The sequence below is a fragment of the Lactuca serriola genome, chromosome 9 (assembly GCF_051521515.1).
Source record: "Lactuca serriola cultivar US96UC23 chromosome 9, Lser_US96UC23_V15, whole genome shotgun sequence".
NCBI lineage: Eukaryota > Viridiplantae > Streptophyta > Magnoliopsida > Asterales > Asteraceae > Lactuca > Lactuca serriola.
Genome location: NC_136416.1, coordinates 215,202,060 through 215,217,178, shown reverse-complemented (window position 1 = coordinate 215,217,178; position 15,119 = coordinate 215,202,060). Strand labels below are relative to the sequence as shown.

The following is a 15,119-nucleotide window of genomic DNA, read 5'->3' as shown; positions in this document are numbered from 1 at the left end:
ATGCTAGATTAGGATAATACCTTGGATGTTCTTATTTGCATGTATAATAGAGAAAACATAGATCCAAGGTATTTAGGGTTGCATGTACACTTAGGAAGTGTTAGAATGCTCAAAACCCAACAGGAACCTCTACCGCTGGCTCTCAACCCGAGGAGGAAACTCCGGTTGAACCGATTGACGAATCCTTACCTCTTAGACATTCCGATAGAATTAGAGTTCATCCCCAGTTTTATGGTTTTCATATTACTACCGAAGGGGACACGTATATTAGTGATGGTACACTAATAAATCTTGATGAACCTAATAGCTATAAGGAAGCCATGGCAGGCCTGAAGTCTGCGAAATGGAAAGAGGCAATGGATAGCGAGATCCAATCCATGTATGATAACCAAGTTTGGAATTTGGTTGATTATGTGCCCGGACGTAAGACCGTTGGGTGCAAATGGATCTTCAAGAAGAAGACCGACGTGGATGAAAACGTACACACATATAAAGCGCGATTGGTTGCGAAGGGCTTTACTCAAACTCCCGGAGTTGACTATGATGAGACCTTCTCACCAGTTTCGAAGATTAAATCTATTAGAGTGATGCTAGTTATTGCCGCATTTCATGATTATGAGATTTGGCAAATGGATGTCAAGACCGCTTTCCTTAACGGAAAGTTGGCTGAGGATGTTTACATGGCTCAGCCAGAGGGGTTTGTGGATCCGAAGCATCCGAATAGAGTGTGTAAGCTTGAGAAGTCCATTTATGGACTTAAGCAAGCGTCTCGCAGATGGAATCTTTGCTTCGATGAGAAAGTCAAAGAGTTTGGATTTGTACGAAGCGAAGATGAATCATGTGTATATGTTAAAGCCAGTGGGAGTATAGTTAGCTTCCTCGTTCTATATGTCGATGACATATTACTCATAGGAAACGACATCCCGACTCTGCAGGAGGTTAAGTCCTGGCTCGGGAAGTGCTTTGCTATGAAGGACCTCGGAGAGGCTTCTTACATTTTGGGAATAAGGATAGTAAGAGAAAGAAGTAAGAGACTAACTGGACTTAGTCAGAACACTTACTTGGAGAAGGTACTAAAACGTTTTAGTATGGAAAACTCGAAGAAGGGAGAATTACCGATACAAAGTAATGCCAAGTTGAGTAAGACTCAAAGTCCGAGTACCGAAGCTGAAATAGCAGAAATGAGCCGAGTACCATACGCTTCCGCAGTTGGCTCAATCATGTACGCTATGACTTGTACTCGCCCTGATGTAGCCTTCGCTTTGAGCATGGTTAGCAGATATCAAGGGAATCCTGGCAGAGCACATTGGATTGCAGTGAAGAATATCCTTAAGTACCTTCGGAGGACGAAGGAATGGTTCTTAGTCCTTGGAGGGAGTGATGAATTGAAGGTGCGAGGGTATAGTGACGCCAGCTTTCAGACCGACAGGGACAACTACCGTTCGCAGTCGGGCTGGGTCTTTACCCTAAATGGAGGAGCAGTGACATGGAAGAGTTCCAAGCAGGAAACCGTAGCTGATTCAACGTGCGAATCAGAGTACATTGCAGCGAGCTAAGCGTCGAAGGAGGCAATATGGCTGAAGAACTTCATCGGTGATCTTGGATTTGTACCTGCCATAAAGGAGCCCATGGAGATTTTCTGTGATAACGAAGGAGCGGTTGCCTTGACCAAGGAACCGAGGGATCATGGTAGATCAAGACATATCGACAGAAAATACCACTTCATTAGACATCGTGTAGAAGAAGGACAACTCGTAGTAAAGAGGATATCATCAGAAGATAACCCAGCAGATCCGCTTACGAAGGGACTGAGTAGGGTTAAGCACTTGCAGCATGCTAGGAGTATTGGGCTGAAGGATGATATTAGCATAGATTAGATAGTATTAGAAACGTGTAATAGATAAATGTAATTAACATTTGATGATTAAATAAAGGAGTTTTATTTATGAGTAATGTTACTATCTTATGTTAATTGTTTAACTATTGTTTCACTTTGCATGTTTTGACTTCCAGAATAATTGAGTTTATTAGGAATAATAGAATTATTCGAATTGTCCACAATCGTTCATATGTTGGAAGTAGATATGAATGAAGATTGTCATGAATTGGTGTGTAGATTGTCTAAATGGTGTTAGACATAGCAAAGGGTTGCTGCAACGTTCATGAGTGCTTATGAACTAGTTTTGAGCATTGGAACTAACCCGCGCTTGCTGGAATCACCTTATGGAATATGATATAAAAGGGTGATCGCAAGACGATAATATCATATAGTATTAAAACCTAGATATATGGTTTGTTATTTGTTAATTGATTGTACATTGATAATGCGAAAACGCATCAGTAACTCGATGTTATAAAACGCATTGTTGTGTATAGTTGGTTAACGAATAAGTAAATGCATATAAGTCGAAGTTTATCTGTAACTTTTATCTAAGAAGGTAAAAGCGATATCTCGGCCGCTCGATGATTTGATTTGACTTATGTGCCGGGTCCGGTCAGAACTTAATTGATGTGTTCGATTAAGTTCTATGTCAAATAAATCGGAGATCGAGAAACCTAAATGCTTGACTAACCATTCCATAGGATTGTCAGCATGATATCTAACAGAGGACTGTACGATCCCTTATCTAAAGGACAAGATTGATTAGATCAGAGTTTGATAGCGTCTTTGAGAGCTACGATTGCAAACCGAATTTTACTTGTGCATATAGTTACTAGACTTATCCAAGTGGGAGACTGTTGGAATAGTGTCTAAGGCTGCAACTATATTAGGCAAGTATTTGACCCGGTTGTGCATGGTCCTTTTGGGTTGCCTTCACCATAGCAACTTGATAAGATGATTTATTAAGAGAGAGTAAATATTATTAGTATATTATGAGAATAATATAAAGAATAATATATTGTTATTTGATTAATATAAGTCATAGAATTAATTGGAATTAATTTGGTGACTTAAAGAGATTAATTAAATAAAAGGGTATAAATTGTCAATTGTTTGATAGTTAGACTTTAGACTGTAAATCCATATTGATATGTATTGGACGGATTCTAGAAGCTAAGGATTGCTTCAAATCGTCCAAGAGTTATCTAAGGAATGGATTTGGATAGCTTTAAGAGAAGATTATCCAGTTAGGGTTTAGGTTGTAACCCTTAAGGAGTCTACAAGTATAAATAGACCCTATGGCATAAGGAAATCGGTACTTCACCAAAAGTAGAGAAGCCCTGGCCAAATTCCTCCCCTCTCCTCTCTCCCAAATCATCCTCCTTGCTATTTGGTGTTTGTAAGCCATTAGAGGAGTGACAATTGTGACTCTAGAAGCTCCAAGACAACAAGATCAACAAGGAACTCAAAGGTATGATTCTAGATTTGTTTCAATATTGTTCTTATTCCTAAATAGTCATTAGTAGTCTTGGATTCAAAGCATGTTTAATTAGAAAGCCTAGATCCAAGCATTAGGGTTTTGCATGCGCACATAGGAAAGTTCTTATGGCTAAAACCCATCAATGTTCCTATCTAGCATACATGGGGAACAATTTTTCTTTGAATGAAAGATAGAACTACACACCTTGTTGTTGAAAGTGTTCCTTAAAACCTTGTGAGCCTAGAACCTCAAGTGTGATGCCTCAAATGCTTCACACAACACCAAATGCAATGAACAAACTTGAGAGAAAACTCTAACACTTGCAAAATCGGCCAAGCCCTCTTCCTTTTTTAGTGTAGCCGATTTTGGGGAGAAACACATTGCTTATATAGTGTGTTGCATTAGGTAAACCCTAATGTAACATGACTATTCATTTCTTGATCCATGGGTTAACTCCATAGAGCATCCATGGACCATCCTATGGGTGGAACCCAACTTGATAATCCATGGAGCCTCTTAGCCCACTATATAAGATATGGAAGATTTACATAATCTACCCATATATTTAATTAGTTATCTTTTGATCACTTAATTAATTCTTGATCAAAACTAATTAAATAATATTATTAATATATTAGAACTTATAATATATTAATAAACCATAAGTGTTATTTCTCTCATTTAGTTTATTCAATTGCATGATGCCATGCAACCCAAATGGACCATGCCGGGTCGGGTCAAGTACATACCAGAAATAGTTATGGACTTAGACACCTTATCCAACAGTCTCCCAGTTGGATAAGTCTAATAACTATAACTGCAATACTTCAGGAACCGATCAGTAATCGTAGCTCTTTCAAGGTTTCTCGGAACTTAGAAAATATTGATACACTATTTAAGATAAGTGATCACATAATCCTCTGTTCTAGATATCAGCCGGACAAATACATGGAACAATGTCTTACTTATTGTCTAATAGTTTGTTTCCCGATTTCCGATTTGTTTGACAAAGAACATAATTGAACACATCAATTTATTCTGACCGGGCCCGATACATAGGTCAAAACAAAATCATCGAGGGGACCAGATATTAGCTTCTAATCCAAGAAGGAACAGATAAACTTCGACTCATATGTTTGTTCTACTACTCATTGAATTATACACAAAAGCACGTTTTATAACATCGAGTTACCAATGCGTTTACGTACAATCAATGCATAACCAACTCATAAATAACAAATCATATCTCTAGGTTTGAAGACTTATATGATATTACTGTCTCACGATCACTCGAGATAAATTCCATGAAGTGATTCCAGTGAGTGTGGGTTGATTCCAATACTCAGAACTTATGAGTACTCATGAAGTGTTGTCCTTAACCTTGACACCTACAACCAACTTCATGACAGTCTTAATTCATATCTACTTCCAACATATGACTGACTGTGAAGATTTGAATAATATGTAGAACCACAACATAATATTCTGGAAGTCAAAACATGCAAAAGAAATTATAGTAAACGATTGACAAAAGATAGTAACACTTTACTCATAAATAAACAACCAACTATTATTTATCATCAAATGCCTAACATATCTGGGTGCTGGCCTCCCCTTCGGTCCTTTCGACCGGCTACTGCCTAGCATATCTGGGTGCTGGCCTCCCTTTCGGTCCTTTCAACCGGCTACTGCCTAACATATCTGGGTGCTGGCCTCCCCTTCAGTCCTTTCGACCAGCTACTGAGGACTATTTCACTCCCTACTACTACCAGATAACACATATCACATCATCTATCTAACATGGCTGGGCATGACTACCCTTCGGCCCTATCGACCGACGATTTGAGGACTATCTCCCCTACTGTCACTAGCACATAGCATCATATCATACTAGCACATAAACATATCAGGTAGTAGCAAACCTAGATGAATATCACAGAGACAATCATTTAATCATACAACTCCTACTGATGGGCCGACATTGTGGCCGTAGACCCACCGCTACTAAAAGGTAACCCACCTCATAGTAGCTGTTGATCTGTGCGGTAACTCTCTATCTGCTGCTGCTGCTGCTCCGGAAATCCTCTGGCTATAAATCCCACAAAACACACCATCAGAGTCTGATATCTACTCTTTGGGTAAAATGACCATTTTACCCCTGATCAAGTCAAGTCAAAGACAAAGTCAACTTCCAGTTGACCTGACTCACCGAGTTGGCTTGCCAACTCGCCGAGTCCCTATCCTTCCAATTGTCCTTAAACCCGCTTCTACTCGTCGAGTTGGGCCGTCAACTCGACGAGTTCTTCTTTCATATGAATGACACATGAAAACTCATCCGACTCGCCGAGTTGATGAACAACTCGTCGATTCCACCTTCATCTAATGAACAAGTTCTGTCCTCGACTCGCCGAGTTGATGAACAACTTGTCGAGTTCTAAGAAGATTGCCTTGGACTCTCCGAGTCCGTTCATGCACTCGCCGAGTTCCATGAACTTCCAGAACAATGGCTTAGTCCAGAACGTTGGGTCACTCCCCGGGACCTTCCTGAAACCTTTCCACACTCAACTGGGTCCTTAAGACCCTCAACTGATATAGGACAGAACCTTGGACTCGCCGAGTCCAAGAACGGACTCGTCGAGTCGGTCACATTCACTCACTGAATCTTCGATTACTGATGTACAAACCTTGATCAAAAGGTAGATCTATGCTTCTACAATCGATCTAGCACGTAAAGTTACAACCTTTACGTGCTTGCATGGGACTTTAAGCTTAAAAGGTCCTAAAACAAGCTCTCACAATGCATGGGGTCTTCCTTGAGTGCAAAAGCCACTCCTTTCTGCCTTGTAACCCCTCTAAGGACCTAGATCCGAAACATCCACCTCAAACCATGCTTGCAATCATGGTTGGTGACCAAAATGGCTTAGAAAAGCCCTAAAACTCCACAAAATGGGATCTATCAAAAGAGCAAGCAAGGTATAGACTTTATACCTTCTGAAGACTGCAAATGATGCTCAAAACTAGGGGTGCAAACGAGTCGAGCCGAGCCCGAGCCTGGCTAGGCTCGGCTCGGGCTTGTTTAAGTTATATGAGGCTCGAGCTCGAGCTCGAGCTCGGCTCGATTCGAGTTTTCTTTTACTGAGCTCGGCTCGAGCTCGTAAAGAATTATACAAGCTCGGCTCGGGCTCGAGCTCGACTCTTTTTTATCTGACGTGCCTAAATAAGCTTAAGCCCGGCTCGAGCTCGTTAAAAAGCTCGTTTACTATTACCCTAAATTCATAATTCCCGCAATATGTTTTTATTTTAATATATATAAATAATAATAAATTATATTATATAAAGGCTCGTTTAGGCTCGCTAGCCTAATCGAGCTTAGTGACATAGGCTTGAGCTCGAGCTCGTTTAATAAACAAGCTTAATATTAAGCTCGAGCTCGGCTCGGGCTCGTTTAAAATTGGTTTCGATTCGAGCTTTTAACGATCAGATCTCGAGTAGCTCGTGAGTAGCTTGGCTCGTTTGCACCCCTACTCAAAACCGAATCCTTCTAGCCTCCTCTTGATCCTTCAAGCTTTTCCTTCCTTCCTTGGATCACAAAAGCACCAAATCACTCCAAATGCCTTAGATTGCTTCAATAACGACTAAGGTTTGCTATGAGGGTCTTCTGGGAGCAAATGAGACTAAGGAGGCCAAGTTAAGGTGTTTAAATAGGGTGCAAACCCTCGGATTATGGTTTTTGTCCAAATAGGGTCTACTCGCCGAGTCTGGGACCCGACTCGCCGAGTCCACCACTTAAGTCCTGTGTCCCTTCTCGCTTCTACTCGGTGAGTTGGACCTTCAATTTGCCGAGTCCAAGGCCAAAATGCAAAGTATTTAACAAAAGAATATGTATCAAGAACCAGATGCTACAGGGTTTTTTTAAGTAAGCATTTTTTAGTTTTTGGAAATGACTATTTACTCCTAAATGCTTCATTCTAAATTTGATTTTCAAATTTTGGAGTTCATTTTTGGTTTATTTTTCAAAAAACAAAAAAAATCTCAATGAAATATATCTATTTATGTCCGAAATGTCCATTTTGAAGTCTCTAATGTCACAATTTTTCAATCAAATATTTGATTTTATTTTAAAATATTGTATATAGTTTACTTTTATTATATTTGTTTAACTTTCTGTTAAATTTAATTAAAAACAATTTTTTTTCTTTAAATTCAGGAGCTTTGATCGAATTTCAAACTTATTTTTGAAATTTTAGAGTTTGTTTTTTCAAACTCCAAAATTTATGTCCAGAATCCTGAATGTTGGTCCATAATTCCAGAATATCGGTCCGACATGTATTTTTTTATCATATAAAGTGTTTTTTTTTTTCAGTTCAGAATATACATTCTGAATTAAGTGACTATTTTTGTCGAAAACGATTTTTTAAAATTTTTTTTTCTAGTACATATTAAATTATGGTTTGATTATTTAAGTTCACCAGATATATTATCGAATTTATAGTTGGTAATTTTTGTATTAACTATGAATTATTTAATTATTTAACTACTTTTGATATACATATAAATATATTTAGTGAAAAATAACTTAATGTTATAATATAAATAATATAAATTAATATATATGGAGGACAAAATTGATGGGTTGGGATTGCATTTTGGGATGTGATTTGTACACAATAATTTTTTTCCATACATAACAATTAGTGCTTTAAAATGTTATAATATACAACTTTATAATGCATAAATTGTTGTGTATAACAAAAAATTATTGTGTACGAATTACTTCCCATGCATTTTGCTTGCAAAAAACACATAAAAGTTTTGATGACATGGCCATATCATTTGAAAGGATTGGAAAGAAGAATGGGTGGCCGATGTAGATGCTATAATCTACCCCCCATTATTGACTCATTGAATCCCATGTGTCTTTCAAGGTGGTTTATTATTATTATTATTAATATTTTATTTTATTTTGTGTATCCAACGTATTGGGACTTGAGAGTGTTACTTTAGAGTTTAATGGCAAATAATTTTAATGGCAAATAATACAACTGACAAACATGAGGTTTGAAGAGCTTTCGTATTTTAAATGGCTGAGATAAATTGCAAAAATGTTCCAATGATAGAGGGATGCCGGAAATTACAAATATTCGCCACTTTTCACATTTTTTTCATTTTATTGTAGTAAGTCCATCTAAACTAACATTTTTTTGTCTTTTTAAATTTATCTATTCGTTCCTTTTGTTTGTTTATAATTCATATATAAATATTAAATGAGAATGACCCCATGTCCCCCATCATATATACTCGCTCAAGCCTACCAGGCAATACACCCCCATCTTAAAAAATGATAACTTTTTTTGATTGTGTTAACTTTAAATAATAATAAAAGAACAACAAACCCGGATCCTTTGGGATTTGACATCAAACCATTTTCTCAATTGGAACAAGCTAGGCTCACATAAGAATTTCGAATAAACAAAACATAATTTAAGAACCCTAAATCATTGTTCATATCAACAATCTAGATATTGAAAACGAGCTTTTAAGAGTTTTTGTTACTTCTTAGTTTTTCAAGAAAAAAACTAGAAAACAAAAAGTTTAAAGTATGATCTTAAATTTTTTTATTTTAAACATAAAATCAAAATTCAAGTGTTTATATGCAAAGATAACACTAAATGCCCACAAAAATTTACTCTTGATGGTTTGTCATAAGTAGACAACGACAAAATTTTTGATAATTGTGGTGACAGTGTAATTGTAGGGCTGGTTTGAGTTTGCAGTACAAGAAGTGCATGGCTTTTTTTTTTGAAAGAATCAATAGAATGTTGGTGGAGGAGACATTACAAGACCCTTAAGACGGGAGGTAGTGAGCCCTCATATGCTAGAGCTGAAGGTGGTGGGCTCTCATATGTGAAAAAAATCATATTAGATCTAAAATTGATCATATACCAAAAGTTCAATAACATGCCATAGAAAGAATTGCATATGTAACTAAATGTTGTCTATCACAAGACCATTCTTATAATTTCATCCTTTTTTAAGTAAAAAAATGATGGGTTCAATCGTATGGTTCCATTTGTTAGGTATGATAAATTAGAATAAGCCTACTGGTTTTGTGTTTGGCATGACATTTGATTAAATTTAGAACCTATTTAATACGACAAAGTTCGTTATAATCATGGCTTTTTATAATATTTAACTTTTATAACAAAGGCAGCCCACTTGTTCGCATATAAAATGGAAAATATATGTTTTCATAAGTCACAAAAACGTGTTGTTATTTTGAAAAAAGTCAAATACATATAATTTTCTAAATTTTTGTTCATTTAAGGTAAATTTTAAACAATTTTACATCATATAACAATACATTATAACTTTCACTTAATAATAATATTTTTGTTTCGTGTTAATAATTATTATTATATTATATATATATCCTCCTTAATAAATGAAAAGAATTCTGCCACATGTAACTCTCTCATTAACTTGAACACATGTTATTTTTTGGTAATTTTGAATAAATGTTTTTTCCATTTGTCATTTTCTCAATGTTTATCTTTTGTTAATTAACAAATCATATTTACACCTCAATTAATAGTTGCCTTAATTGAAAATAACCATTAAATTACAATATTACAACTTATATACGATTGAATATGTTTCCTTTTAAATTCAAATTTTAAATTTTAGATTTAAATAAATTTTTGTTTAATTCTTTATATTTAATTTTTTTTGTTTTATCCGACCCGTATAACATACGGGTCTCACAACTAGTTACTGTAATTTAACAATTGTAATAGAATACATGATAAATGGAAACAAGTCTCCGGTCCAAGTCCATATATATATAATACTCATGATTTCAAGGCAAATAATAACATTTTCATTCAAACTTCCTCGATCACTCAACTCTCTCGCTTTCTCCCTGCCTCATATATCAATGGAAATTGTTAGCTCGTTTGGTGATTCACCATACGAGCTATTATTGAAAGCTTTAACTCTCATACCCATCACTCACTATGTAATCGGATTCGTGTTGGTTTTGTGGGTATTGTTGTACAATTTCCTTGAGTTTCATATTTTTCAGGATCTGTTTAGCGGGTTTAGAGGACAACGAGTGGATTTGACCTTCAATTCTTGTTCTCAACTCTACCATGAAGTCGTCTCCAAGTGCACACTTCTTCATGGAAGGTTCCAGATTTTCTTTAACCACTCGTTATCTTCACTACGTTGTTAAATGATCTAGTTTTATGGCATCTCCGAAACACAAAACTGAAATTATGTTATTGAATGAAGGATCATTAATTGGATGTTGTTTTGATTTTTGCAGGTATATGTCTACTCCGTGGCTTTCAAGTCCTCATCTTCAAACGACTTTCTTGAGATTCTTTGGCAGGCCTCCTGTTTTCGACTACAGAAGGTCTGTTTTCTTTCCATTCCTTTCTTCTCATACTAATATCTCTTACTGCTTTTTTCTGCTTATATTTCGTTTATTTATTTATTTTCCTTAGGGAGGTATTTAGCTTGGATGATGGTGGAATAGTAGCTCTGGATTGGTTGACACGTTTTGATGGTAATGATCATTCTTTAAACTCGTTAAGTGTAAGATTATCTTTACAACCAAACAACCAGTTGTGGGCCCTTGGCATAGCACGTATGGTTCTGGGATGCTATCTTTGCAAAACAGGGGAGGGTTCATAGTCTATGAGTTTCAATCTTTATTATGTCATCCACTTGGCACAACATTATGTACATCATTTACATTTCACATATTGCTTTTGAGACGGATTGGTGTGGGCCAATCTAGGGTGCAGAAACCCATTTGTGGTAAAATCGAAGGCATATGTGTAAAATAATTTTCAATTTCATTTCTTTTACAGTCATGGAAAAGGAAAATATAGCAAATGGTGAAGCTCATCAAGATTCTAACATGCCCATTGTGGTTGTGATCCCCGGACTCACAAGTGATTCTGATTCTGTTGTGAGTTTTCTATCCTCTAGTTGTAACTGAAATAAACTATATTAACAAATCATTATCGAAATTGAAATGTAAAATTTTCTTTTCAACTTTGACTGTTATGTAAAAAAAGGGTAAACCGCACCTCTGACTTGTATAATGTACGTACATGACAGTACATTAAACATCTGACTTTCTACATGGCAAAGCGAGGCTGGAATGTAGTCGTGAGTAATCATCGAGGCCTCGGGGGAGTACCATTGACCGTATGTACACGTGTTTAATTAATTTCTGTGTTCATGCTTGATATAATTAACTTATATGTAATATATATTATTAACATGATTGTCTTCTTTTTGCAATATGTCTAAGCAGACTGATTTCTTTTATAATGGTGGATGGACGGCAGATTTACGCAAAGTAGTCAAACATATTCGCTCCAAATCCATGGATGTTCCTTTGTTCGTTGTTGGAACAAGTCTTGGAGCAAATATGATGGTAATTAATCTCTAAGATCTCCCAAACTGTATTGAATTTGTGTACTATAGAGATTGTAATGAGTAGTTTACATTAGTAACTATCAAACCCACGCAATTCACTCAGTTCATATATATGAGATTAATTAACCAATCCATGAACATATTAAATAGTTGAGTCCCATTATAATCGATCCTAATTTCAGGTAAAATATCTAGGTGAAGATGGTGATGACATTCTTATAGATGGGGCTGCAGCAGTTTGTTGTCCTTGGGATCTCCTGGTTGGTATTTCATAAACATAAAAATTTCATTATAAAAATTTGATAACTCACTCTGATATATCCCTTCAATGGCAGCTCTGTGACAGGTTTATCGGGCGAAATGCAGTGCAAAGGTTCTACGACAAAGCCTTGGGTGCTGGTTTAAAACGTTATGCAAAGAAGTACGAATGCATCATCCTAAAAAACTAACACTTTCTAACATTATTAGATTATAATTATAATACTTGAGGCTTGATCTTAATTACCAAAGTAATTAAATGTATGTCCACACGATTTCCTCATTTGTTAATGTGCTTTTTTAAGATCAAAATTTGTCTCTTTTCACAGGCATCAGCAGTTCTTCACTCGTCTTTCAGATTGGGATGGCATTGAAAAGGTAAATATTGATATGTTTGGGGTTTTACGAACAATAATTTGGTTTCAGACACTCTCATATAAGAAAATTAAGGCTTTGAATGTGTAATACTCATATCTTGCAGGCGCGACGTGTTCGTGAGTTTGACACAAGTGGTACTTGTCGTATTGGAAAGTTCGATGTAAGACTTATATAATCATTTTCATCGTTTGTTTTTTGTTTTATTTAATATCCATTGTTAATTAATTGATGATCTAGTTACTATTTCTCAGACGGCTGATATATATTATAGGGAATCTAGTTGTGTGGGTTATGTCGAACGCATAAAGGTGCCCTTACTTTGCATCAGTGCATTAGATGATCCCGTTTGCACAAAAGAGGCCGTCATATGGGATGAATGCAGGTATGTTAGTTGTTCTTTTAGTTTGTACGAATATCACATTCATTCTAACACATCCATCGTTTTCTGATATGGTTTTATAATCGTGCTTTTAACATATATATATAGAGCGAACAAGAATGTTATTTTGGCTACTACACAACACGGAGGACATCTAGGATACTTTGATGGGATGGATGCTAAGGGCGTCTGGTAATTAAAACATTTTTCATCGATTCTAATTTAAGCATGTATAGAAGAACATATGATGAGTTGATGATAATGATCGAAACTTTGAAAATTATATCAAACATGAAACAACGTTAGAAGTTAGAACCAAAACCATCGCTACAAAGAGAAAAACAACCCCAATATCTTTCTCAAGATAGTATCTCATCAGTCTACACATTTTTTTAAAATCTTCAGGTGGGTAAGAGCTGTTGATGAATTTCTCACTGTTCTAAGCTCTAGCACCATAATCCACAAACAAAATATGGTAAGAATATATATAAACTAAAAGTACATTCCATCTCACGCATGCATATGCATGGCTGTTAATTAGGTATTGTTTTTCTTTTCCAGATGCCAGATTCTCTCCTTGTTGGTCCTCAAAAGTCTCTAACAGACAAAGATCCGTATATTCATTTGGTCAAGAAAACTGAGAATAAGATACATCATGTAGACAACAAATTACTGCAAACGAACAAGATCTTTATGGAGAGGAAAATAGTCTCATCAGATGCTGCAAAAGGGTTTGAGGCTAATTCCTCAAGTATTGACAGTTTCATATTCATTCTAAAAAGATTCACGGATCAGTTTTAACAGGATTGTTCTCTGTTAAGAAAGATTTTCAGAAAAGACGAAGGTCAAAGGAATTTCTTTCGGTGGAGTTTATAAATACATGATCAAATCATATGAATTGCATGTATTTGTAAAAACAATAAATTAGTCGATAAGAATCAAAGATCTGTCCAGATTGGTACGTAATTAATGGTGTCTCCCACTACAACAAAATGATCCCTCACTAAAAATTACATAGTTTGTGTTTGTTTATATGTTCCTTAAAATGCTAAATGAATATAAACAGTAATGAATGAACAAGCATAAGAAAACATATATTAACATAAATAAACATAATCATCATACTATATTATAATTAAATGAAACATTTTCCTTTCGTTTATTTGAAACTCAAATGCATTATTTTGTTTTCACCACATTCATTTGAAACTCTCATGACTTTTTAATTTTTTTTTCTAATGATAATAATTATAAGTTGGTTAATAAGGTAAAAAAAATATCAAAACTAAAATGTAATCATATATAAACTAAATTTCAATATTAAAATGATATCTTTGATTCACTTATAAAGTTATGTTTTTTAACTTTTAACATATTATATTTAATTTATTAGTTTTAATATATTGTTGGATGTAAATCATTATCATTTTAAAGATACAATTTTGGAACAATATGTATAAAATACTTAAATTATTAATTAGAATATAACATTACATGGTCAACTTAAATATAAATTTTAGTTTAACTTAAAAAATCATATAATATTTTGTAAGTAGTTAAAAATGACAAAATGTAGTGTCTTTCTAATAATGACTATAAGTTAGTTAATAAAACTAAATAAATATCAAACCAAAAGTGTAATCATAAATAAACTAAATTTCAATTTAAAAATAATATATTTACTTCTACTTGTAAAATTATGTTTTTAACTTTTAACAAATTATACTTAACTTGTTAGATTTAAAATGTTGTTGTATATAAACCATTATCAGTTTAAAGCTATAACTTTTGAACAGTTTGGACAAAATACTTAAATTGTTAATTTAAATATAACATTAAAATGAAATTTAAATATAAATTTCTGTTCTACTTAAAAAACCAAAGAATATTTTGTAAATAGTTAAAAGTTAAAAATTGTAGTGATAAATGCAAAAACTAAATTGTAATCTCAATTTAACTAAAATATTTCCTAAAGATATTTTTATAATCGTTAAATTTTTTCAAATAAGTAGCTTAAAATAACTTACAACAACAATAGTTAAAAATAACTCTATATAAATGATTATATTGTTACATTTAAAATAAAAAAACAATGTTTAACGTTTTAAATAATTATAATGATAGAAATTAAAACATTAAGCAAATAAATTTAAAAAATTTAAGTAAAAATAAAAAAAACTATAAATGAAATTAAATAATATATTATATTTAATTTTATTCATGTATAACTCGCGGGTAGAAGTCATTCAAACGATTGAAATTATGCAGTTATAATAAATGTATATATTATC

The 15,119-nt window shown here is 34.4% G+C and overlaps 1 protein-coding gene across 1 annotated transcript; it reads left to right on the top strand.

Moving 5' to 3' along the window:
• Positions 1–10,219: 10,219 nt before the first annotated feature.
• Positions 10,220–13,794, top strand: LOC145073986 (embryogenesis-associated protein EMB8-like). Its single transcript, XM_079020434.1, has 14 exons — positions 10,220–10,547; positions 10,687–10,776; positions 10,868–10,929; positions 11,237–11,337; positions 11,490–11,579; positions 11,689–11,811; positions 11,996–12,073; positions 12,149–12,234; positions 12,401–12,449; positions 12,553–12,609; positions 12,701–12,831; positions 12,937–13,020; positions 13,234–13,303; positions 13,390–13,794. The coding sequence occupies exons 1-14, from the start codon at positions 10,297–10,299 to the stop codon at positions 13,627–13,629; spliced, it is 1,512 nt and encodes a 503-aa protein (XP_078876560.1). The 5' UTR covers positions 10,220–10,296; the 3' UTR covers positions 13,630–13,794.
• The last annotated feature ends 1,325 nt before the right edge of the window (positions 13,795–15,119 follow it).

Coding starts and splice junctions, on each gene's coding strand:
- LOC145073986 (XM_079020434.1), top strand. CDS start 10,297: ATGGAAATTGTTAGCTCGTTTGGTGATTCACCATACGAGCTATTATTG. Junction 11,812..11,995: donor GTCTTGGAGCAAATATGATG/GTAATTAATCTC, acceptor TCCTAATTTCAG/GTAAAATATCTAGGTGAAGA. Junction 12,610..12,700: donor GTCGTATTGGAAAGTTCGAT/GTAAGACTTATA, acceptor ACTATTTCTCAG/ACGGCTGATATATATTATAG.